General features: G+C 39.7%; 1 protein-coding gene across 4 annotated transcripts in view; it reads left to right on the forward strand.

The window, feature by feature from the left end:
- The window catches only part of PDE7B (phosphodiesterase 7B), a 179,824-nt gene extending 154,180 nt beyond the window's left edge, over positions 1-25,644 (forward strand). For 3 of the 4 annotated variants that reach the window (XM_074896376.1, XM_074896377.1, XM_074896374.1), the window contains 9 exons: positions 1,212-1,275; positions 2,831-2,926; positions 4,602-4,702; positions 6,186-6,317; positions 12,482-12,573; positions 13,607-13,751; positions 15,742-15,838; positions 19,869-19,949; positions 20,423-25,643. In XM_074896376.1, the coding sequence (XP_074752477.1) occupies positions 1,212-1,275; positions 2,831-2,926; positions 4,602-4,702; positions 6,186-6,317; positions 12,482-12,573; positions 13,607-13,751; positions 15,742-15,838; positions 19,869-19,949; positions 20,423-20,640 (1,026 nt within the window). In that variant the 3' untranslated portion in view covers positions 20,641-25,643. Of the gene's footprint in view, positions 1-1,211; positions 1,276-2,830; positions 2,927-4,601; positions 4,703-6,185; positions 6,318-12,481; positions 12,574-13,606; positions 13,752-15,741; positions 15,839-19,868; positions 19,950-20,422 lie in introns of all 4 variants that reach the window. The other variant, XM_074896375.1, reaches the window with a different exon arrangement.
- Positions 25,645-26,099: the final 455 nt, after the last annotated feature.

The following is a 26,099-nucleotide window of genomic DNA, read 5'->3' on the forward strand; positions in this document are numbered from 1 at the left end:
GTCAGTTTTGTTTCAGTCTTCAAATGTATGGCTGATCTTTCTTAAATGACCCTCGTTAATTGCCTGCCTCACAGCACACAGACTGTCTATTCCTCTTTTATGGTTACCGCTTTAAAGGCTTAGTCCCAGAGCAACAGGAAAATTCAGCATTTTCAGATTCTGTCAACTGAAATTATAATCTGAATTTATTAAAAGGATGAAGGATCCCTGGCTGAATTACTGATTTATGTAAGTGCAGCCTTGACATGGGATTTAGTTCACCCACTTGAAAACAGATACTGTCTCTCAGCTGGTCTGGAGCAGCTATTAGACAACCCACATTAGCTCTCCATAATGGCAAATGCTAAGAAACAGGGAATACTCACTGCAAAGAACTTCACAATAATCAAAATATAATTCACTTATCTTGCAGCTCTTCTAGTAGTATTTTCAATGGTATTTTCTAACAAAATTGGCACAACTGGTAGCATTGGGATTATGTGGCTAGGCAATTCTTACTCTCTGTAAGAGAAGATTATACGCCAGGCATTAGAAAGTAATTAAGAATCCAGAACTGGTTTGAAGACAGACTAGGCAATGGGAGTGAACACACATTCCATTCATGCACGTGCCATTGTTGGAGTGAGTCATACAGTGAGTCCAGACTCGGTCTCTTGACTGAACTGCTATAGCTGTAAAAACACTGTATATGATGGTAATGATGGATTCTTCTGTGTGACTGAGTGGGCTTCAGAGAAGCACTGTACCTAAGTTTATAAAGTCTGTTCCTGTGTATTGGTTTGTTTACCAATATAAAATAATTTTATATTGGTAAACAAACCAATAGAAAAAATAAAAAAGTAATAAAAACCTAAGAGAATTTTTACTGAATTGATTTGGGGACATGAAAGAACAATAAAAATGTTGTGCAGTAAAAGGGATTATTTTCTTATTTTGTGTATATTATTTGTTGTTTTGAGCTCCATTTAGAAGATGTTTTTAGTGTCAAGTTCAAAACCTCCGTAGTTAAAAGTGCAAGTGACATTTTATGCAGTACCGCTAAATTCAGTTCCTGATGTCTGATATTTGAAATACGTCTCTATAGCTTTCCCAAACAAAACTTTAAAGCTGCAGCAACCAATCCTGTGATTGTTTAATGTGGAATAATAATTTAAATCTGATTTACAGATTGACATGCCAGTCATTTGCCTTTTCATATTTGTTTTTCATAGCACATGCTATCCAAAGTGGGAATGTGGGATTTTGACATTTTCTTGTTCGACCGCTTGACAAATGGTAAGGAATTTTTTTTAAGTTTTTATTTTAATTTCCCTCATAGATGACTGATCTAAAAAACACTAATTAATTAATTGCTAAACATTTCCAGTTTAGATTACTGAAGAGAAATTGGACACAGTTAAATTCTCCTAAAATCATATCCTTGAATATTTTCAGGCTGTTTGTGAACTACAGAATAATGTTTTGTCTGGTTTTGTATTAATCGTCTCCTACATTTGTTATTGTCACCTTTTCAAGGCAGTTTTTCAGTTTCCTTTAGCCAGGAAGTCCAAATGTACTTTAAATATACCTATTAAATACATTGGTCAGTAAGTTCAGACCTCCATAATCCGTCGATTTCTATCAACATGAAATACCTTTAACTGAAGATACATTTGCTTCTTTCAGCCGCACAAGTTAGGAAATTCATTAAGAAAGTAAAACTCTGTGGAATGTTTTGTCTAAATGCCTGCCTGTAATACCACACACACACCAGTGTGTAGGCAATACCTCTTGATCAGGTAGCTGCTGAAGAGGATCATGATCGCACCTTTCTCCTTTCTGTATTGATCATAGGAATGGGATCCTTCATTCCCTCCGCCCCCCAATCTAATTAGGTTTGGCTGGGGAAGAAGGTGTAGAGAAAAGTTGGGTTAGAAGGTAATTCATCTGAGTGACTGGCAGTGAAGAGCAGAGAGGACTGCAAATGGCAAGGGAGGCAAAGGCATAATTCTTCTAAAGCACCTTTCTGCACCCCTGCTCAATAGTCATGGGCAAAGTTTCCATGCCTTCTTCATACATGTATTTCTTTCTTTCCTGGGTTGCATTAAATAAGAAAAGACCCCCTTCTAACATTGCTTATACATTGTATGTTTTGGGGAATTTTTTTCTAACTTTTGTAGAAACATTGCTGCAGAATTATGCAGTGTAAACTTTTTAAAATACTGTGTGTATGTATAGATGATCATATAATACTAGTTAGACTCAATTTTGCCAGTGTTTGCAGTACTGGATTCACAGTAAGGCCAGTGTAACATCAGTGTAACTTGAGACCGTAAATGCCGCAACTCATTTTTCCTGGCTGCATCATTGTTATGAGATGCAATTGTAGCTGAGCTAGGTACATGGGTTAATGATGTGTTTTTAAAGCCATGTGTAAAATAAAAAATGTAATTACAAACTGCTGATTTCTCAGTAATTAATTAATTAGTACAGTATGGCAAACTGAAGTGGCAGAAAAGCCATTCTCCTTTCTGTCATTTCCAGAGGTAGACCTCAATTATGGAGATGATGTAGTTCTCAGACAAGCCTGTCAGTTCTCCTTCTGTGTTATGTTGAAACAGCAAACGTGACTTTATGGCATCTGTACACAAGAATGGCGCTCCACTGGTACAGCCATACCATCAAACCTTGATAGAGATATATATAGGAGTAATTTATATAAGCTACTTCTGAGTATATGAGTGTCATCTAAGCTCATGATAGGAACTGATGAGTACTTAGGAAATTACCAAGATTTTAGTCTTGCTTGGTTTAATAAGGGAATCTAAGAGTTGTTTCTTTCTACTTTTAGGAAACAGTCTCGTAACACTGCTTTGTCACCTCTTCAATGTGCATGGACTTATTCACCATTTCCAATTAGATATGGTTACATTACACAGGTTTTTAGGTAAGTGCTCACCTCAAAGACATCTTTAAATGCAGTTTACAGCTTAAGTAGGGCATCAAAGAAGGTACTGCCTTGGTCTGTGTATCTATGTAAAATTATGATGTTGTTGAAAATATTTCAGTAAAACATCTCTGTGATACACATAATTTGCAGGCACTCAGGTGCTTGGTTCAGTACCTGTTAAGTCAGTGGAGGGACTTCAAAAAGCTCTGCAGTGGGCTGAAGCATCCCTGTACCATAATTGCACTGGTGGTTTAAAAAAAAAAGTATGCTGTGCAGAGATGTGGCCGAGCAGGCCCACACAGACAGACAGACATTACAGAACCTACTTGTGCACAGTACAATTGTGGTGCAGGGTAATTATTTTAGTGACTAATAGACCACTGAGACCCAGGGCAGTTAAAAGCTTATGTACAAAATTTAACAAATTATGTCAAGCTGTCTGCACTGAATAGTGTTGATGAAAGCCCCTGCTGCTGTTACTGCCAACAGAAATATTAGCCCCATGCTGTCAGTGAACCAAAAGAAGAAATTGGCCAAAATCAATTACTTTTTGCATCGTGTTTTGAATGCAGCTGAATGCCGGTTTGTCAGGCTGTCAGGCAGAGTTTCCAAGGCAGGGTGTCTTCTTTAAAACTGCCTAACTGTTGCTTCTGGAAAATATTCCTTCGGTGTGGAGACAGACAAAATCTCCCTGCCTTTTCTAACTCCTGTGGGCAGCCATGAAGTGGATGCTCAGATAATTAGAGCTAGTGGTACTCAGGGTTTAAAGGATTACCCACTGTAACTTCATATGCTTACAGAGCTGGAAGCAAACTGAAGGTTAGGACTCTATTTGGCGTTCCCCATGCTGGAGATGAGTGCCCTGGGAAATCTGCCTGTTACCTTTCTGTTTGATTAATTTGATAGTGCCTAGGAGAGTGCTTTGGGCAAGTTCACGTGCAGCTTCCAGTGTTCACATGGTGTTGTTCTGAGACCACCTAATGGTGCAGGCACTGCTGCAGGGAACAGAAGCACACAGCTTGATGCTTTTCTGTGCAAGTGAAAGCTGAGAGTTAAAAGGTTGGTGCTCCTGGTCCAGCTGGACCAGTTCCAGCACTGCAAAGTAAAACAAGAGGGGCTGGTGTTTTAAAATGAACACGTACATGTGACTAAAATTATCGCAGAAGATTTTGCTCTGAATACTCCAATGCTGTATCTTTTGATTCTGTGCCTGGAAGAAGTAGGAATGCCTTTGACTGTAGTTAGTCACTCAAATAACAAATGATGCTAGGGTATCAGGGCCTCACCCCCTGCTGCTGTAAAATAGGTGGTACTGCCTTAATGACATATTACTCCCCTATGACAGCAGCCTAAATAATTACACTCCGTTGTGGATAAATTTGCCTCTCTTCCTTATTTATTTTACTCCTGAATGAGAGCCTTCACTAAGGCAAGAAAGAGTTGATTTATGAACTAGACCCAGTATATCCCCTTGGGCCTCACAAATCCTTTCATGCATTTTTTCTCTAAAGGTATCCCAATAAGAGCACCAGTCTAAGTAAGCTACAGCTATTTGAAGAAACTCCTTAGGCAGCTGACTGTAAAACCTCAAATTGTATTTTAAATCCAGTTCCTATTTGTGCCCATGGCATTCAGAGACAAAAGGACCTTTGTTTTCTGTTTTGGTTCCCAGTTATGGTTCAAGAAGATTACCATAGCCAAAACCCATACCACAATGCTGTCCATGCTGCTGATGTCACACAAGCTATGCACTGCTATCTGAGGGAGCCCAAGGTAATGACAACCTTTCACGCTTATGTTGCTTTCAGCTAATTCTCAAATTTTTTTCCCAGGATTGAAAAAAACTCAAAAAGCTGTTTTTAGATAGCGGAAGATGATTGCATGCTTGAAGTCAGCAACAAATCAGTAGCAGAGTCAGCAACAGATGACAGACATTTCAAACAAGCTACTGGAGTCACTTCCCATCATGCAGGCGATGTACCAAAGTGCTGTCGTATGAGCTCAGCTACCATGATTGTGTGTACCAGCTGCCCACCACTGGCTGCAATCCTCCCATCAAAGCCAGCAGAAGGCAACGCATGCCTGTGCCTCAGTCACCTCAGGGCATAAGCTCCTCACATCAATAATTCAAAATACTAAATTGGGCAGTACAATACCAGAAAAGGGGAAAACGGTCCCTTCAGCTGGTTCTGTTGTCTGTATTGTCTGCACAAGTGAACAGCAGCTTTTGGGAGCTGCAGCAAGCCCTCACAATGTGAGGGTGTGACATTGCTTGGTGTGTTACTGGAGGGCGCTGTAATACTGTAATGCTGAGCCACAGTATAAAAATATAACTAAACCCTTCCTGGCTTGACTTCAGTGAAAGAAAGTTCTGCTAGAATTACCAAATTGTTAGACCAGAATATAGTAATGGTGAGGACAGAAGCAGGCCCCAGCTTTCCTGCATTTCAATCTCCTGCAAGATCCGCAAGTCCCTTCTGTCAAGAAGTACAGAGGACAGCCAACATCCAGAATCTGTACCATACTGCTCCTCATTTCTCATCCCAGGATGCTTCATTCAGCTCATGGACCTGTACTCTGCACAGACTCATTGGGCTGGTAATTGCTACCTCACTCTCAGAAATAGAAAATTCTAAGACTTCCTATTTTGTTTTTCCAATGATAACAAAATTTGCGTCTAAATGATAATCTGTGTAGAAGAAAAAAGTCTGGGCAAGTTTTCAAACTTGGATGTCTGAAGTGAAAAGGCGAATTATGCTCTCTAATAAAATACCTATATTTGAACTGAGGTCTCTAACAGCCAAGTTTGAAAGTTCAGAAGTTTATAAACTCTGCTAGAAAAGTGAAGCTTGATGTATTGTTGGTATTACTAAACACTGTGTGAGGCAGAGCTCTGATCATGTATGCTAACATAAGCCAACCGGCTACTATACTTACTTACTTTTTCAAACTGCATCTTTTAGACTATGCTCAAGTATTTGTGTAACAACAATCTTTATATTGCCATGAATGATAGAGTGATAAGAAATACAAACGGTAATAAAATACAACTATATAGTCTATCTTTATAGGTGTTTGTTCAAGTAACCTTAAAAAAAACATTCACAAAATCTATTTCATATTTGACATTTGTGCACAAACGCCTACAAAACTGAGCAATGTTTTGTCAGCTATTTTGTTTATTTACCAAAAAAAAAAAAAAAAAAAAAAGTGGTTACTGTTCATGTTCTTGTTGTGATTATCATGTGTGATTCAGCTTGCCAACTTCCTCACCCCATCGGACATCATGCTCGGACTGCTGGCTGCTGCGGCTCATGATGTGGATCATCCAGGGGTCAACCAACCGTTTCTGATCAAAACTAAACACCACCTTGCCAGCCTCTACCAGGTAAAACTGCTCGTGAAGTTGATAATACATAAAATGGTGTCAAGGAGAGTCTTAAGCAATCTGCAGTGAACTTCAATGCCAGAATCTGGAAGCGGGAGGTTGTTGATCAAATCAACCTGCACTTTAGAGACTGGACAGTTTCAGTTAAGCTCCTCACTGGGTGTCTCTTCTTACAGCAAAGCTGATATAAATGAGAAAGAAGGTGGAAATGTCAGATTTTGTGGAGGACGTTTAAGCCAAATCAGTTGCCTGGGTTATTTCTGCTGTAGATCATCTGGGGTAAGGAACTGTGGACAGGAGATTTAAAATCATGGTGAGGCAATTTGTACTTCATCTTCCTTCAGTGAGCAAGTAAGCAGCAGGCATGTTCTAAATTGGCATTGCATTAAAAGAAACTTTTGCTTAGTGTGGCTCTAGTAAAATTAAACACTTAATGAATACTGCAATTTAAAAAAAAAAAAAAAAAAAAAAAAAAAAAAAGGAAGATAAAGGCAACCAAAGGAAAAGTTGTGGATATTTACACAAACGTGCCTAGAGATATAAATAAAGAACTTAAAAACAGCCACTGTAGGTCACACCACAGGCTGTCTAGACCAGTATCCTGTTTCTAAGAGCAGCCAGTAAAAGATCCCAGAGAGAAACCTAAGCCTGGGATAAGTATAGAGCTTTCCTTCACCTGGTATACATCCTCCCAGCTCTGGCAAGCAGTAGAACACTTCCCTGAAACAAAAATACAGACCCTCTTGTTCAATAACTACCGATGAACCCATCCTGCCCTGATTTTTGTGGTCCTTTTTGAATATATTTGTAGTTTTGGCCTATGTCAATCACTGTAACTCTGAATTTTATCTACAGCTGCCCTAGGTGTATAATCTTTGCATGCATGTATACATTATTATTATATATGTACATCTCTATTCTTTACATTCTACCTAAATATACGTGCCAGAACAATGCTGTAAATCATTTTGGTTGCAGTAACCTTAATTCATAACTAATAAATGGAGATGGTATTGGCTTCTAGCCTTTGGAAGAGTCAGCTTCAGCCTTTGTAATAAGGTGTCAGAAACGGAGTATCCCAAGTAAAAAAATAATCTAACTGAAGACAACTCGCTAATAGCTACATACCTGTCTGCACATACTTAGCAAATCAAGATTTTGCTGTGATCTGCTTACTACTTGAAAAGAGATTCTCTCTTGTCCTGCCCTACTCAAGCAGTATTTAGGTTTTCCCATAGAAGGGGACTCTGTAGTAACGCAGCTGTCCTGCCCTGAGGTAAGGGAACAGGCTGCACCGTGGGAGTCCCAGCCAGGGCACGGTGATGCTCAGACACTTAAAACTTTGTGACTGTCCTCGTCACAAGCTGATGCAGCTTCTTAAGTCATCCCCATATGTGTCTGGTGCATTTTGCTCCAGTCTTTTTAAATGTCAGGCTAGCTGAGTGGGGAGGGAGAAGAGCCAGGGGACTAAGTCAGGGGACTTTGGGAAGGTCACTTTAAGGATCCTTTGAAGAGGAGTGGGTAGAACCATTCCACAAAAACCCTGGTCCTGTGAAAAGGTATAAACAACAAGTCCTCAAATTAATAGTGGGAAACAGCGATATATAATTAGGTTGAAAATTCAGGCTAATCTGAAAAGTGTAGCTAAAATAAACTATTAATATCTTGGAGAGGTGGCTTCTGCTCAGCTAACTGGGCTTGAATATACTTTCAGATGTTGATTAGAAAAGGCAGTGACAATACAGAAAAATGCAATCTTTCAGCAGCAAATACAGTTTTTAACTATCCTGTTTAGGGACATTTACTGGCAAGTTTGACTTATATTATTTTATCTGAAATTGAACCCAGATTGTTTCCAAAGATTTTAGTAGTGTACAGTATATGGATGCCAATAAAAATAACAATGCTGGAAAAAAAAAAGTTTTGCTGAAAACATTTTTAATCCAAAATTTAGATTCAGTGAATAGTCTTTAAAACCATCAATTACATTCTTCTTAAGATTAGTACTTCACATGTGCTTGAAACTGAAACAAAAAAGTACTTGGGTTTTGGGGTTTTGGTTTTTAAGTAGCAGAGCCACAGAACTGCTGGGACTAATCAGAAAAATGATCAAATGAAAGTAAGTTTTAACATAGCTGGCAGTCATCTGTCACTGAGGCAGTAATAACTGAGACTAAGGGTTATCTGTTTATGTCATCTGTTTATTCTTGATTGTTTGCACATTTAAATTAGAACTTTACATTTGAATCATCTGGAAAAAAAGGTTTTGCAAAACAAGGTCAGTATTTGACAAAGATGCAGAGTGTTTGACAGCTTCTGAAGTGCATATATGAGGAGAATCATGTCTCGGGAAGATAGGTGTCATCACCTTCAGAACTTTCTATTTTCAAACTAAATCCATATTTTATGATGCAGGACTTTTTTTTTGTAGTCTATAGGGTAATTTCCACAAGAGTCTATTGCATGTGAGGCACCATAATTTTCCACAAAAATATAAGTGCCTCATTCAAGTCTCCAGCATTACAAAGACAGTTGAGAGTGTAGAAGGTGACACTAGGAATCTGGAGGTCACTTCTCCTGTGAGGAGCACAACAGCATTCCTTGTTATGTGATACTTCTAACTTTCACTGGACATTAAAATGAAAAGTAGAAGTTTTAGTCTGGCTTGATAGTCATTGTTTTAGGTCTCTGTGGTCTTAAAAGTCACAAATAACTCAAATTCTGGTTGATACATTTGACTTATCCAGCATTATTTCTGCTTCTTTTGACTGGAAGTAGCATACAATTCAAGGTTGCTCAGCCAGATAAAATCCTGCCTTGTATTTATCCAAAACTCCACATGAAACCTAATACCAGAAAAAGTAATACTCTTTTTTTAAAAAAAAAAAAAATATAATTCTGTTTTACTGAGAATTATGTATGAATTTCCTGAGAAAACAAATCCATTGATATAAATAAAGTGTTATTTTTTGACTTGAGTAATAGAGAGTTGAGATCTATCTTTTTCTGGCTCTTAAATGAAGGGCAGTAGTTTAGAAGTCTGGAATGATCACATGCAGTATCTGTAGTACAAAACACATTTGAGAAATCTATAAAAGAATGCTTTGCAATGTTAATATAGATGTATATAAACTAGAATTAGGACAATATGTTTTGGACATCAGTTATGACAGTTCTACTTTGCAGTCTTCCTTAAAAGCACCATTTGTAATTAAAGTATCATTTTCAGTTATTTAACATTGTGTAGTTAAACCAGCTGCTCAGTGACTAAGAATAGATAACCAGATTGAAAGACATTTAGATCCCCTTCCACTCCGAATTAAAATTGAAGTTTTCTTTGCACCTAGTTAAGCAAGTCTTCCTCTCTTCAAGTTATTATTCTTTTCCAAACGCATATGTCAAATGCGGTGGTTTGAATGGCTCAGGGATGGTCATGGATTGGAGAATTTGTGATAGTCCAAGTAAAAAAAGTATTCTTTTTCCTCAGAGTTCTGAAGTCTGTATTATAGCAACCCACTAGTATTAAGTGGTAGATGTGACAGTCTTCCTATCATGCAGCCTTTAAAACAAACCTGTGCTACTCAGTTTTTTAAAAAAATGAAAAGTTCTAGGAAGCAGAGCTGAGAACCAGTCTACAAACCAGCACACAGACTTTTCTCTGCATGGGTTACCTCCCCACCAGCCTGGGCAATCAGATAGCTCATGGCAATTAGTCTTAATAAGGCAGTAGAGTGTTCCTAGGTGGAATAGCTGACTCTACTAATTGTTGGCAGCAGCTTCAGGGATTCTGGCTGTTTGCATTTAAGGGAGTCATATGACTTCATGCTCACTTGTTGCTTGTTAACTTCACCTTTCCTTTTCCTTCCTCCAGTACTTTAAGTGTGGGAAGCTAGATGATACAGCAGCTTTGGTTTAACTTCTCCTTATAGCTGCAGGCAAAGAGCAGAAACTTACAGAAGTAGGAATACTCTGGGATGGATACATGAGTTTCCTTTTTCCTTGGAGTCACTATTAGTTGGATTAAGAAAGTTCTTCAATGCCTGCATGCTCAGCCCTGTTCTGGTTGGTCTTCAGTGTGACCAAAGAGCCATTGCATCCATGGAGTGTAATTCCCTGGTTGAAGCAGCTCCTTCCCAGCAAGTAATGCCACCATGCTAGAAGGGAAAGGGAGCACAGAGTGGTTGAACCATGGGAGAATTTTCCCAGTTGGGATGTTTCAAGGGTGCAGTCAGACCAGGGCTGCAGGAACTGTGCACACAAGCGCTGCATTAAACAAGGGTAAGCCTTCTCAAAAGTGACAGTCAGGCAGGGCTTGTCTAATTTACCTTAAGGGAGGAAGATGAATTTGGGGTGAGTGCTGGGACCAGGATTCAGCTCAGATTAGGGACGTGAAAGAAGAAAGAAATTTTTTATGTCCTAATAAATTCCCTTGTTTTTCTTGGTTAGAGTGCCAGGTTGCAAAAGTCCATCCTGATGTATTGGACAAAAGGAGAAGAGGGATATTTAAGTTGGCTAATGAACAGAATTGCTGTCAAAAGTAATTTGGATATTGCAGAGCTGATTGTGAGTTCTGAGTTTGTCAGCTCTTCCAAGGAAAAGGATTTAGTCTTTACATGGTTGGAAAGTTTTGGGTTTGGTTTTGGTTTGGTTCATTTTTTCCCCAGTATCTGTGATTTCTATTAGGGGAAAACCAAAACAAAGAAATATCAAAGCAACATCAGCAATTGTGAGAATAGAACATACTGCAGAAGGTAATTGTAATAGGAGATCAAATTTGCCTGTCACATTTACACTAATTTTGAGCACAAAGTTTCAAGAAAAACACTGATGAGATTATCAAAATGCAGATTGGATCTTGGTTACTGGCAATGTTTAGTGTTGCAACAGTTGTTAGGTATGACAGGATTACAAAAGAGGATGGGGAAGCCTTAAGAAGAAAATACTGTTCGGTCCCTCTTGGAGAAGTGGAAGCTGTGCATCGCATCCATCAGGAAAGGCAGCACTACTACACCTCAAAGCTGTGGGACTGTGCAGAAGGGATACAGAGCTTAACAGTGGCCGGAGAGAGGGATTCTGACTTGTTTCCCAGTTGGCAGTGACAGGGTGGAGTTCTTGCTCTGCTACCTGCCCAGAAAGTTTGGTTCTGTTTGGTTTTTCTTAATCCAGTGATCGTCTACTGCAAAAGCCATAAACTGCCCAAAACAGGGATCGTTAAGTCCCCTGAGAGTGTCCCTATTGCTAGGTGACAGTTGTCTCATTCACACTGTACGTTGTTGTGGATAACAGGACTGTGCCATTCAGTGGAGGGGTGCTTTGCTGGGCTCCTTCTCTGCAGCAAGCAGATGCTTTTATGAATTAGAATTGTGTTAGAGGTTTCTGAACAAGTGACCTTTCTGAGGTGTTCAGTGGTAGAAAGTACTCTGTGAACTAAACAAGTGATGACTGACAAATGCATTGTGTGTTAGGATAATAATATGAAGTCATCAGACATAAGATACCCAGCTTGTTGTAATTCACAGGCAACCTAGAAAGCTGGGTTTCTGTTCCCTAGGAATTTTTTCCAACCTAACTTTGGTTCCACTTAGTTGGAAGCAAAGAAACAAAAAGGACTCAAAATTTGTTGCAGACTAAGTTGCTGAAGCCTGCAGATGCTCAGTGATACTGATACTCCTCCTGCTTTCAGTGAGCAGCTGCAGGCATCTTCCAGTTCCCTGGCTCCAAGGGAGATTTGGCAGTTTAGTTTTCTTTTTCTTGCCTGCCTTGCATTCAAACTGTAGAAGCTAACAAGACAACCTGGGATCAGTAGGAGGTAAAAATATGATTTTGCACTCATTCTTTAATTCACTTGTTAATAAATCTGTTAGAATGCAAGCTTACCTCCCACTCAGATGAGATTAGCTCCTCTGTTCACAGCAGGACTCAAAAACGGTAGAACAACAGGGCTCTAGGATTGACCTTAGCTAGGAAACCTAGAAACACAAGTTCCTTAACTGTAGAAATCCAGACCATTTCCTGAAATCCAGAAGGTTGCTAAAAAGCACACATTTTAGGCTCATGTTACAGCACTTCCAACCAGCTCTAGGCATCATGTGATATGGTTAATCTGTGTCTGTACCGCAGATACTTGCCTAATCCTTGAATCTACTCCTTTTATTCCTTCCTAGAATGTTTCAGTGCTAGAAAATCATCACTGGCGATCTACGATAGGCATGCTTCGAGAATCACGGCTCCTCGCCCACCTGCCCAAGGAGGTGACGTAAGTGTCCGCCGGAGCGAATGCATCACTGAAACTAACCCATGGCTTCCTTCGCTCTTTTTAAAACAGGCTTCAGAGTAGGCTGATCTTCCTGCTGTCTCTTGGTGGCAGTAGGAAATCATGAGACAGAGTTACACAGCAGAAGTATTTCCTAAGACCTTGCCACTTCAGCAGCAGAGGAGTGGGCCGTGTCAGCACCAGAAACACTGGGAGTCCCATCAGTAATGGACCTTTTCAGATCCATTGTTCACATTTTTTGTTCTACATAGCACCAACTAAATATGGAAAGATTTAGAGATTAAAAAGCATGAAATAGAAAAATGAAGGAGTTGGTTGAGTAACATCAAGACAGCTCAGGACTTCCACACCTGACAGGAGGTGTGATTCAGCCTTCACCGTCTTCTTGGGTGAAGCAAAAAACAGAAGCCCCATGAGTACCTTGGCCATGTTGATGCTAACTGTTTACCTGCTGGTTTTACACACTGTTACTGCCATCAAGGAATGGAGACTGAGACACTGAACAGCCTACAATATTAATCACAGGTGACCTTACAAAGAATATAAAAAAGTTACCTGGAAACAATAAACTCCATATCCCTCCAGAAATCCTTTGCATCAGACCAACAACTTCACTTGTACTTTAAAGGACTTCAGTCAAGTCCTTCACAACTTTAACTGCAACTTCAAAGTTGCAGTATTCACCACCCAGCTCTGAGCAACTGAAGTAAGATGTGAGCATTTTTCTAGATGCATCATGCTGTGGTTTTGTTTTTACATTCCTAGCACTTTTCAGAAGCTTTCGGAACTACCTATGCCAACAAGTGTTTTTCTTCTACATTATCTGTTCCTCCTCAACCCATTTAGGCAGCTAGAACAGTTGTACCCTGCAAACCCCAGCAGAGACCAAAGAGATCAGACTGGATCCATAAAGAAAGAGGAAGGTTTATGCTAGCTATGATCCACAGCACGTTGTTTTGAGCTATTAATGTTCAGTGGTTCCATGACTGAAGGGTCTTACTTTCCTCAATTGCAGACAGGACATCGAGCAGCAGTTGGGCTCCCTGATCTTGGCAACAGACATCAACAGGCAGAATGAGTTTTTGATCCGTCTGAAATCTCACCTTGACAATCAGGATTTGAGGCTGGAGGATGCACAAGACAGACATTTTATGCTTCAGGTAACTTTGAAAAATATTTTTCCACTGTTTTTTTAATTCATTTTTCAAGTCACAGTATTTCCTAATATATGTTAGAATAGCATACAGTAGTGTGTCTGGACATCAGCATCTCCTTACCTATCACCATAAACACTTCCCTTCTGCCACCTGGCACGTCACGCAAGCATAATGTGTCTCCAGTATTTCCTTATGTAATTTCCTTGAGTTAAAAAGCTGTGAATGCAACAGGTACAGGAGAGTGTCAGAAGGTGAGAAGTGAAGATAAGCTATTAATTAATTTATTTCCAGACCATTGCTGCTCTTGCCAGGTAATGCAAAGGTTATAGTCTCTCTTCTGGCAAACACCACTTCACTGGTGTTATTTTCTGGCGCTATGCAGGAGAGCCCCCTTGTTGTTATTCTTTCCAAGACAGCCTGACATCAGGTGCCCAAGTCGTGTTCCTGGGATGGATGTTCAGAAGCTGCCTCTGCAGAGACAGCTGTTGCCATGGCAGCAGGTGCTTCTGTAGTGGAGCTGCCCAGCTAATGAGGAAACCATGATTTTTTAAAAAAACAAATAGATTGAGACTGGTTCTTCCAGCTAAGCTGCAGTCATTAACAGGCTCTTCAGAATAAACCTCTACTTATTAAAGCATTATTGTGATTAAAGTAGCTGCATATACATGTTTCTCTGGAGAAGTGACATGAATTTCACTCTTAAATACATAAAGGAGTTTAAATAATTATTGTCATTTATAAAACAAACATCTACACGTCATCACTTTGTCGAGGTTACAGGAAAGGTGACAGTTGCAAGGAAAGAAGTGCTGATCTGTTCATTCTTCCCTCTCCAGCAGTGTGGGAGATGTGGTGATCTGCTTGCCTGTCCTCCATCAAGCACAATCTTCTGTCAGATTCCTGCATGGACCATGCAGGCCAGGATGGTGGGCGTATCATATTTCTGGACAGATTAGGCAAGAAAGTTGTGCAAATGCCAAAGGCAGAGGGATTACAGATCTCAACTGTGGCAAAAAGTTTCTTATGCACTCTCTTTAAGACAGGAACTAGGGCACAGACATGGTGAGATTTATTTATCTGGTGGATTAGTTGTGGAAGAAGAAAAAAAAAAAATCAAGAAAACTTGATTGATCAGGTTAAGTTAAAGAATGTTTCACAGGTCCTTGTAACAGTCACATTAAGGCTAATCAATTTAATACAGAGAGAAAAGAGACTTGGAGACTTCCCTCCTCCAGTTCACAGGTCTGAATTTGTACAGGAAATATTTCTTATGTTTTCCTCCCAGGTGCCAGAATGATTTCTGACCTCTGTCAGGCTAACTGACTGCATTCAATCTGTGAAGGAACAAGGCACATGACATCTTGTTCCAAGGCAGTAAGACAGACAGACTATTACATGGTTTACTTTTCTGAAGCAGTTGTTACTTGATTTTAAAAACCTCTTGCCCTCCTGTACTCATTGCCCTGCAGTACTAGTTAGCTAAGTGAAACCAAGCCAGGGGTAGTGTGGAAAGCCCCGTGCTTCGGTTTGTAAACAAAACTATGCAGACATTAAGATGAAGTGTAACTGAAGTGAGATGCAAGGTCACTCACTGAGACCACAGAGAAATGATGCCCAAATACACCAGCTTGGCTCTTCCCTTCCTTGTCATCAGCCATGGACGCTGAGCCAGGCAGTCAGCAGGAGCCAGCCTGAGGCTTTTGTTGGCTTATTCCTTGCAAGGAATATCCAAAACACTTTGCAGCCTTGGAATTTGGCCCTCCTCTTGTTCTCACTATGGTAAAGCAGAGGGCTGAATGAAAGTTTTGTTGCGGCTTAAATTGCTCTTTCCTCAAAAGGCATATTCGGGTGAGGCTGAGTCTCCAAAAGGTGATCTTAACCCTTCCCAACGTTTCTGGTGAGGCCTGGGAGTTTCATGACTGCAGATATATTGCTGAAGCACTGCTAGACATCAAATTCTTTTTTCACCGCTACTTTTCTTCCTTGCTTTCAGATTGCACTCAAGTGTGCTGACATTTGCAACCCTTGCCGGCTCTGGGATCTGAGCAAACAGTGGAGTGAACGGGTCTGCGAAGAGTTTTACCGGCAAGGTCAGTCCCTTCATGCGTGGCAGTCCTCTTTGACCTCAGCTTTCCAGGCTTTTTGTGTGGCAAGACAGATGTAGCATTCAACCTACTCAGTTTGCCTTGAAATGTCCCTCAAGAAGGAGCTGTTGAAGAGATGCTATGCCTCGTTTGAAAAGTGGAAGGGATAGAAGAGCAGCAAGTATTTCTCTGCCCTTGCTGCTCCTGTAGCAGCCTCAGGCAGAATGGAGAGCTCTGCTGTGCCTCAGTGCTTGCATTTGGCTGGAGAGCCCCGGCTGAGTTGTTCTCCGAGGACCCTCCAGTCACTGTTAGCATTTCTGATCTGGAATGGCACCCGGCCTACACTGCACCAAAATCCTACTGCTGTCCACCGTGTTTTACTTCACTTTTCACACTCGCTCCAACTACAGCTGCAACGGGAGCCTTACCCTCGCTGTTTCCCAAATATGTGACATTCTTCTGTGCAGAAATGCAGAGAGAGGTTTCAAGCGCAGTTCCCAGCACACTGAGCTCTTCTAACACTGTTGAAAGGGCCAAAGTAGCCAAGCCAAAGCTCACTTAGGACCTATTGCAAATGTTTTCAAACCCCTGCAGAGAGCGCAGGCAGGCAGGGGCTTTTTTGAAGCACAGTAATTACACCATTTGGCTCTATCTGCATAGGCAAGGTCACGCTGTGCTACAACACAGGGTGCAGCAGGGTTTAATCACTGCTAAATTCTTTGTTTGGAGCATCCTGAGAGCTGAAGGCAAGCAGCACAAACACTGGAAGAGCACACAGTGAAGTTCACAGTTCATTTAAAACTCTGCACTACAAATTTAAGCCACATCCGAGCTGGTACCTGGTAGAGTTAGTCCATAACAAGGACAAGTAGATCAGCAAGTTAACTTTCAGCCAACGTCAGTTTAAGCTGGTGAAATGTCCTTGACTGATGTTTTTGAAGCCACATAAACAACTTGCCAGATGCATGTTTATTTAGTCAGATGTATAGTCAAGGCATAATCTATATCCAGCTCATGAGATGGAGGCCCCAGTTGTGCAATACCTCACCTTTAGTGTATTGAGGGACCATGCTGAGAAAGACAGCACTCTCAACTCTTATAAGACTCAAGATTTATTAATATAACATCTAAAATACACCTCCAAAAGGGGTCACTGGAGCATATGAGACCAGTTAAAAGTCTAACAGGGAGAAAAAGAGCATTTCATGTGAGAGAATATACAGAAACTCTGGTCTGACTATCACTGGTGACTTTATAATCCTGGTAAGTGACACAGAAAACAGTATTAAATAGCATGTGTTTAGATACTATTATCACTTTAAGAAGTTTTCGTAGACCTCTACCCCCTTATGCACGACACTGGGGCTTGAAGGTATTTAACATTCGAAAACCACAGCTCTCATGTTTTGATTTTTAACTATAAATGAGGTAGGTAATACTACAATTAGTGCCTTGTTTAATCTTCCTTCTGGAAGGCATACAGAGTTTCAGTGATTTTTTGTATTAAACATTTCTAATGCCATTTCAATAGACTCAGATCCTGATCTTCCAGTCATTCGGTGCATCTACACTACACCTGTTAGCAAATAAAATACACAACTCAGATATGTTTCAGGGAGCACCTGATGCCTACAGCAGCTCCTAACACAACCCTTTCCTAGAATAATACTTTAATTTGTTCCCAGATGTTTTAAAAGACAATTAGGAACACAGGGCAAGTAATGCAACTTGATTTGTTTATATTAAACTGGAACTGGAAAGACACAAAGTTTTGAGAAAATAGCTGATGTTTAAGCAATATTAATGATCACTTTCTCTGGTGAGGTTTTAAAATTGCTTGGAAGGTTTTCCCCAGCATGAAATTTCTCAGCAACTAATTCATGCCGTTACTTTTATAGCAACTTGAAACATAAAACTACTGACCATTATTTAAGTTCTTACCATGCAAAGGAAAATCTTATTTTTGTCAATTAAATGACTTGTCAAAGACAACAAGATGTTGATACACTTTGAGCAAGACAGGTCAACCATTTTGAACCTAGAATACCTATAGAGGGGATGTCAGCAGAGTTAGACACTTTCTTCAGTCAAAAATTTTTGGAGGGGGTAAAGGAGAAGAAGAGGACAGTCAAACTGCACATTTGGAAACATGACAAACTATTATTTTGTCTTAGTGTTGCTGAATTGTTCCATTTGATTGTTTGCGAAACTAAAAATGTTTCCCTGATATTTTCTGAATATCTAATTAAAACTGAAAATCCCCTCAGATTTAAGAAGAAATTGCATGCTGCAGAGAGAAGAAAGGCAAGACTTAAAAACTCATCATGGTATTTTATATGGGGCTGTAGAACCTGAGTAGCACAATGGCATTTACATCAAAACTGTCTATTACTAGAGAGAAAAGAGCTTTTACAGTGAATTTAAAGCAAAATGTTTCTTCATGGGTTGAATGCAATATTTTGTCTGATCTAGCAGGCCCATCTTCTAAGCAGGTTTTGAGGTTTTGCATAACTAGTTCTCACTACATCCTTATTAGTAAAACAAATGGATGAAATATTACTGTCTGAGGGCAAGTGGCATCACAGTTAGTCTCCCTTCCCTCCTCTGCTGTGGACAGGAAAGGTCCTGTACCTCATGCAGGAACCAAGACTGTACTGTGGCAGTGTCTCAGAGAAGGGTAACAATCACAAAGGATTAATATATTGCATTCACAGAGAGACTGTTTAAAAAAAAAAAAAAAAAAAAGAACCACCCAAAACCTAACTCGTTTACAGCAATCTTTGCATGGAGTAATTGTTTGTGTGGGGAAATGCAACCTCTCTAGCAGGACAAGTCAAGTGATTGTTGTCTGGATGACAACAGGCGAATGAGACTTTCTGAGCCATTTTTCTGATGAATTCTTAAATCCAGCTGGCCTGTGGACCTCTTGCAACAACTCCAGCATACGCATGATTATTGCTGTTGATTACCTTCAACTTTATAAAAAAACATCTCCTGATTTAGCTATATACAGAATATGGTTATGAATGACAGTTTCTGCATCTGCAGGAATATTTCCTACTGACTCTTTATAAGCATCTTCTCAATGCCGATTTGGTCAATTCTGTAGCAGGAGCAGTCTGAGATGGCATTTGGAGTAAGCAAATCCCCCAGCCAGGCTGTTCTTTGACAATTTGAAACAGACCCCAGGGCAGGAGCTTCCTGCAGGAATCTGGCTGTCCCAGATTTGCACCTTGAGACCTCCTGCTCCAATTAATCAAATACTTTGCTATGAAGGTGGCTAGGAGTTCATTCAACCACTTGAAGTCTGTCTGCTGTCTCGAGTCAGTCCTGTGCAGATGACTCTCTGGGGACTTCCTGGACCACCCAGGGAATTAGTGATACAAGTTCAATGCAGCAGCACAGCCATAGACCTCATACCCAGCTACACCACAGTAATAGGACAAACTTTTAATTTCATCCTTTTTCCACATTTATAACTTGAACTCCATAGCTCTTGATACAAGAACACGTTACCCAAGCCCGTGCTCTGGCTCTTTGTTAGTGCAGACACAGCTGTGGACAGCCAGGCTCCATCACACTGCCCTTTAACAGCCATTTCCACAAGCACACACAGTAGCGACTCACACTACAGTACTAAAAGAGCAGCATTTCTTCTAAAATTTATATTCTGCAGTTTTCTAGTGGGAAGACATTTGAACAGTGAGTAAATGAATTAGAATGTCTTAAAAATACTTCATGTGAGGCAATCTTATTTTAAAAATTAAGGTCCTCAGAACATTTAAGTGCTCAGATTTAATGTTCATTCAAAAGTCACCTTTCCTGAGAGAGATAGTTCTTTGTATGGATACTCAGTTTCTCTGATACCTAAAAAGTCCAAACAACAATGGTATTTATAGACATTTGACATGGTCATCATTGGTGGAAGATTCCAACTGCTCAGATCCACACAGTTGCAGTCACCGTGAGAGTCTGGAGTAGGTAGAAAAGTGGCAGAAAATTATTTTCTCTCCTTTTTTGTTTTTTTTTTTTGCAGGTGACCTGGAACAAAAATTTGAACTGGAGATAAGCCCCCTTTGCAATCAGCAGAAGGATACAATACCAAGCATACAAATCGGTATTAGTTTCATTCTCCTCTCTCCATGTTTATCTCAGTATGCACAAGCTCAGAGAGAAACTCCCCCCACCCCCCCCACCCCTTTGTTTTAACAATAATAACTGCAGGTACTTTAAGAGTCACATTCAGCGGAAAGACAAAGGAGACATTGGATAGGGAAAAAAGGGGCCATTTTAATATCTGTGGAGAAAAATTGCAGCCATGTGATTAAATATTGGTATGAAATCTCAGAGAAGGATGCTGTCTCTCACAGATTTTACTGCTAGACATAAGATAGAGCCACGTCCTCTCATGTGTGCTGGTCAAAAGCTGTGCATTTCAAAAGGAATTGATGGCTGCTTGAGGGTTTATTGTTATTTCTCGTCAAGGTTTTTGCCGCTTATATGACTGTATCCTCTCAAGGCACTCTGTGGGGTAATGCACTCATGGAATGAAGTTGTTCCTCACCTGCTGTCCTTTGCGTTTTTCCCCAGGGTTCATGACGTACATCGTAGAGCCACTCTTTGAGAGGTGGGCCCAGTTTACAGGCGATACCCCCCTATCTGGAAATATGCTAAACCATCTCAGGAGGAACAAGGCCAAGTGGAGGAGTTTGCTCCACAAGCAACACAGCAGTAGTAGGAGCAATGACCACTCAGGTCAAGTGACTGGCAGCCAAGAACAGACTTTAAAGAAGGAAGAGACTCCTTAGTGGCAGCTTTGCACTTTTCCTTATAGCACTGCTATCTCCATCTTGATCACAGCAGCAAACAAAATTCTGGGGAGCCAGGAGCCTGTTGTCAAGACTGTGGAAGGGGAAGAAGTGGCAAAGCAGAAGCTGTAAGTGTCCTCACGAACAAGCCCACAGTTCTGCTGGGTTCCTTTCTGGATCTCCTTCATGTTCCTTTCCCCTCTCTAAATTCTGCATATGCCTGATGCCATTCATCACTCCTGATCATGAACTGCCTGAATGCAGAGTCCCAGTCAGCAGTACTGAAGCTGGGCAGGTTACGGCTGCCGTGAAGCAGGGAGGATACTGAGAGAACAGAGGAGATAAAGTCACTCTTGGTTATATATTCATTTACCACGTGTCATACTGTGACATATGTATATAGGCCCAGAGCACCATATGCTTTCCAGGCTGGCAGCTGGGCTGCACATTAAACCACCAGCATCTTCAGCATCCAGAGGACACTAGCTGAGTGAGAGCGCTCACAGAGGGCAGAGAGAATCTGGTTATTTTAGTAATTAAAACAAAAACCTTTTTAACTTTTGTATTCTGTGCACTAAACAACAGATCTATAAACCTTGGACTGAAGTTACTCTCCATCTACACAACTCCAGTGTAACAAGGCTCATTTTGGTAATCATTTTTATGCCACTTTGGATAAAATACGGGCATCTTCTCATTGCAAGGAACAGTATTCCCTCGCAAGCAGAAGGGAAGGTGCCATACAGTCTAAACCTTTGAAACACGAGCAGATCTATCTTTTGAGTACTGTTTCAAGTAACATGTTTATATTCATATATGTACATTTTCTGTAAATACAAAGCGCTACTGATTCCCATGCCAAAATACTGGAGTACTGTGGGATTGCTACCTGTAAAAACATTGGCACTGTGAACAGAATACTGTTAGTTTTAATACAAGAGAAAGCATTTGTAAATATGGTATAGAGTTTATTAATATACACCATTGTTTGTTGATGAAAGCCTTAACTTTTAGCATCCTTCATCTTCTGATAGCTGCCAAAACCATACGATCACAAGATACGATTCTGAACTGCCTTTCCACTATCCAAGGTGTGTCAAAGGTCATTAAGGAATGAAGTCTGGCAGGATAACTTCTTGAAAACTTCAAACACATTCCATATGGGTCAGTGTTGTTAATCCATGGCACCTTGCACATCGATCTAGACAAATGCTTCACAGAGCCTGAAGTTTTTGGTTCAAATAAAAAAACAGAACCCACAGCAGCACCATATAATTTGACAGTTCAATCTGATAACCATTTATTTAAGAGTGTGAATTTTTATTAAATAGCTTAGTGATCTACAAAGCACGACATTGTAATAGTTCTGGAGTCCAATTGTTTTCTTGAGTGATGTTGCAGTGTAGCTGATTTTTTTCCCCACATTCCCTCCTTAGATAGCCAGCATCAAAATGCATTTGTATTTTTCTTTTAATTAAAAAAATACTTCAACTGACTTTTAGATCAGTCTCACTCAATGAAGGAAAAACACATGTTAGTCAGACTATTAAGGAAAATCGTCATAACTATCATAGTAGCTGAGGAATTTTCTATGGTCTTGTGTTTGTGAAAGATACATGGCCTTATCTGTGCCATAAACAACCTCAGTTCAGATAATCTTTATAAAACTTTACTTAAGCTTCCATCATTTCAATGAGATTGTATTCTCAGACACTACTGCATTGCACCAAAGTGATTGTCCCTTCTCCTGTGCCCCCAGAAAAATTAATTGCATTCAGGTAAAATATAGTGTTGTTGTAAACCCCCGGTACATCAAATCTGTATAGCTGTTTTCCAAAAGAACTAGCAGATATGGCCATATAATCATGTTTGGATGTGAATACCTCAGAGAGGCCAACAAAGAAAGAGCTATTTAAGTTGGTGTTTGAGAAAGATAATATTTAGTCATAGCAGTGCAAGGGGAGATATAATAGAATTTTTTTCAATTACAGAGAATATTGACTTGATTAGACAAAGTGTTCATGCTCATAAGATGACTAATACGTTTAAAGGAAAATAAAAGGCGTAAGTTTTAGTAAAGGATGTTTTACTCTACTAATTCATCGGACATGTAGCTTCAGAGAAAGAGACTGAAACCCACTGAAGTAGGAAGGTGGAAATCACTGTGAGAACAAAGCATCCTGAGAATGATGTTTTTCTTCTCTTCTACTGTTTTGTAAACTATAAGCAGTAGAAAATATTCTTCTTCCTCACTCTACTAAATGGGACTCGCATATTAGGCGTACCATAACGAGCAGAGAAAGAGTTGTTGAAGAATAAAATTATTTCTAACCGCAGAACATAAATGTCTTTTTAACCACCTGATGGTGGGGGGTGGGAAGCATCACCATTTTGCAGCTTTTTAGGTGTGTCTTTCCTTCTCCTGACAGATTTAGGACAATTATGAGGACATTGCCTGAACAGTGTAATGTGGTCTGTAGAAGCACTTAAGTACATACAAAAGGATATAATTTCCCTTGTTTTGTCTTTTTACTAAGAAATGGGAGCCATTTTCCATCTAGTTCAGAGAAATTTTTTAAGATGTTCTGAAGTTTAGCAAACCCAGTGTCTAGCAGCATAAAAAGCTCTTGACAGATACATTGTTGAGCTGTTTCTGAGGAGCTTTCAGAAAATAGGTCCAACAGGAAAGCTTAGGTACAAATCAAGTTCTGTTACAGCTACAATAAAACCAAGACCTTTTCTGTAATTTAACCTACAGGGTCCTTGACAAGTCTGCTCTTACCAAGTTAAAACTTCCCAACTTTGAAAAGCTGCTCTTTAAAGGAACAGGTTGTGCAGTTTTTTTGGTGTGCTGAACATACTTGCTAGATTTCCCTCACCTTGTCTAATGAAACAATTCTTGAAATAGGTTCAGAGTGGCTCCAGAAATGCTTCCGTACTTGTAAACCAAACTCATTACACAAGTTTGGGTCTGGGCCAGTTTGCCTCAGGTGCTCTAGACAAAAGCGTGCTGAAGAGTTGGGCTCTGGCAGCAGATGCCTGCTAGCCAGATTCACTGGGGTCTGTAACACAAAATGCTACCATTTGATTTCCCATGGAAGAAGCCAAATCATACTTGATACAGCCAATCCAACAGCACCAGTGCTCCGTATACGCAGTTGTGATATGTATTTGGTATTCTCTAGTTCAGAGGACATTTCTGTCCTGCGATTTCTCCTCAGGATGCCAACAGAATGCTAGATGCACAAAATAGAAAAATGTCTATGCAGATAACATAAATTTCTGTCTTGTCAGCCCTATTAGCCACTTTACAGAAAGCCCTTAGAACTGACTTTTTTTTTCTTATTGAGCCAGTGCTGCTGAAAGATTCTGAAGTTTTAAAACTGTTAGGTTTTTCATAGAAGGAAAGAAGCATAAAACTACTAAAAGCAGGAGCTTAAAATGTTTTTATGCCCCACAAATACAATTCGATTAAAATACAGTTTCTTTAAATGCAGATTTTATACCATCTAAGAGGGAAATTTTGTATAAATAACAACAATAATAAAGCAGTCATAAAATGATGCATATGTATGCATTTTGGTAAGTAATGATTTAACCTAGGTTTTTAAGGCTCAGCGTTCCAGTCACCAGTCAAAAGGGTGAAAAAGGACTGTGTACCTTCGAAATACAGCAATGGAGAGGGGTAGCTGAATTTATGGAGACAAAAAATACCAAACACATGATCTGCAGTTATATCTAACCTAATCCACAACATGGGTCAATTATTTTTGTATAAACTGCTTTTTTTCATGACAGAAATCACAAGTGTCCCTGAATACTCAGTGAGAGGGCTGCTAACCACAGTAGATGAGATAAGCCCATTTTCACACTGCATAGCTATCTCACCAGCTTTTCCAAGCTGTGGTTGAAATTTCTATTAAAAGTTTCCAGCAAAACAGAGACAGAATGCATACTAGCCCTTCCAAATGGACTCTCCTCAGAAAAGAGAAACCCTCAAGTAGTTAAAATTTTATTTTCAGGCACCAGTCAGGGTACCAGCCATAATTTATAGCCTTATATTTTAAGTCACTCATCCGAGTTGTCCATAAAGTATTCCCATTCTCCTCCGGACATCACCACCCCCCACTCACGGCCCACAAAAATAATACTTAAATTTTAATTAAGATCCTGCAAATTCAAAACCACCCCAAACCACAAATAAAACCCCAAGGCAAGCTTCATGCTATGAATATGTATCAAAATTACTTTGATTGGTGCAAATTATTATTTTATTATTTGTTTCTATAATCCATCCAATATTTTAGGTACATAAACTTTTAAGTGCAGAGCATAAGTTTAACTTGGATGTAAAATATATTCTGCTTATCTTTGAAGTCAAGATTGTATATGTCATGTTTATTGTAAAGCATTTTATATATACATATTCACATATCTTATACAACTCTATGGGCCAAACACTGGTCCCACCAGCTTCACTGGGACCAAGAATCAGCCCCCATATGTGCGTATATATGCCATATGCATCATTCTGAAAGGAAGCACTAGATTGTGTGAAAATGCTGTGACTGCTATGCAGTGATGCCAAGAGACTTAACTGTATCTTTTTTAACATACTGCTGTAAGTATTCATCATGTCAAAGAATGACAACTAATAAAAAAAAAAAAAAAAAAAGTGTCCAAAGTTCATTGGTGGAAGCAGTTGATTGAAAGCATTGCCTTAGTTTGCAGAAGACATTCTGATTTAACAAGGTAACAAAAGCTCCGCTGCTTCCATCTTCCCACTGCCTCTCCTTCCTACCAGCAGAATAAACACTTTTCTAGTGCACTGTTTCTAAGAAGAGCTTTTCTCTAAGTTTACCCTTAGCCTTGCTGTAGGAATTTAAATGGAACTATCAGCAAGTAAACTATTTCCATGTATTTCTCCTAAGCATATAACAGAAAGATTTTCAAACGCCAGAGAAGATGTTTCCCTGTTTAAGTATTTAAAGAAGACGGAGTTTTACTGTTGTTTCAGTTCCAGTAACTAGTTCTCCAATGTAACGGGTCAGTTTTAGCCTTCTTTTTCTCATTTCCCAGTTGCAGATAATGTTGTATAAATGTGCAACATGACAGAGGCCTGTGAAGTTTAATTGAAAATATGAGAACTACTGACATTCTACACTGGTAAGTATTTCTAAGTGAGAAGTGTCATCGCTGATGAATGTTTGTCACTGCAGGGACTCTTCTTGACTTCGATACGTTTCTAAAGGCAGAATTTATTTGTATCACAAAGTCTTCAGTAACAACACTTTAAACATAGTTTGTGCAGTGCAAATGCTACAACTCAACTGAACAGAGGAGCTGGAAATATATTTGGTTTCCGTGTTATTTAGCCAACATTTTAAATTTGCTTTCTTAAAAACCACCTTCAGAATCATAATAAAAAGTGTTTTCCTGTGTCCCCTGTATGCAAGCTC

Source organism: Athene noctua, chromosome 1 (genome assembly GCF_965140245.1).
Source record: "Athene noctua chromosome 1, bAthNoc1.hap1.1, whole genome shotgun sequence".
NCBI classification, from domain to species: Eukaryota; Metazoa; Chordata; class Aves; order Strigiformes; family Strigidae; genus Athene; species Athene noctua.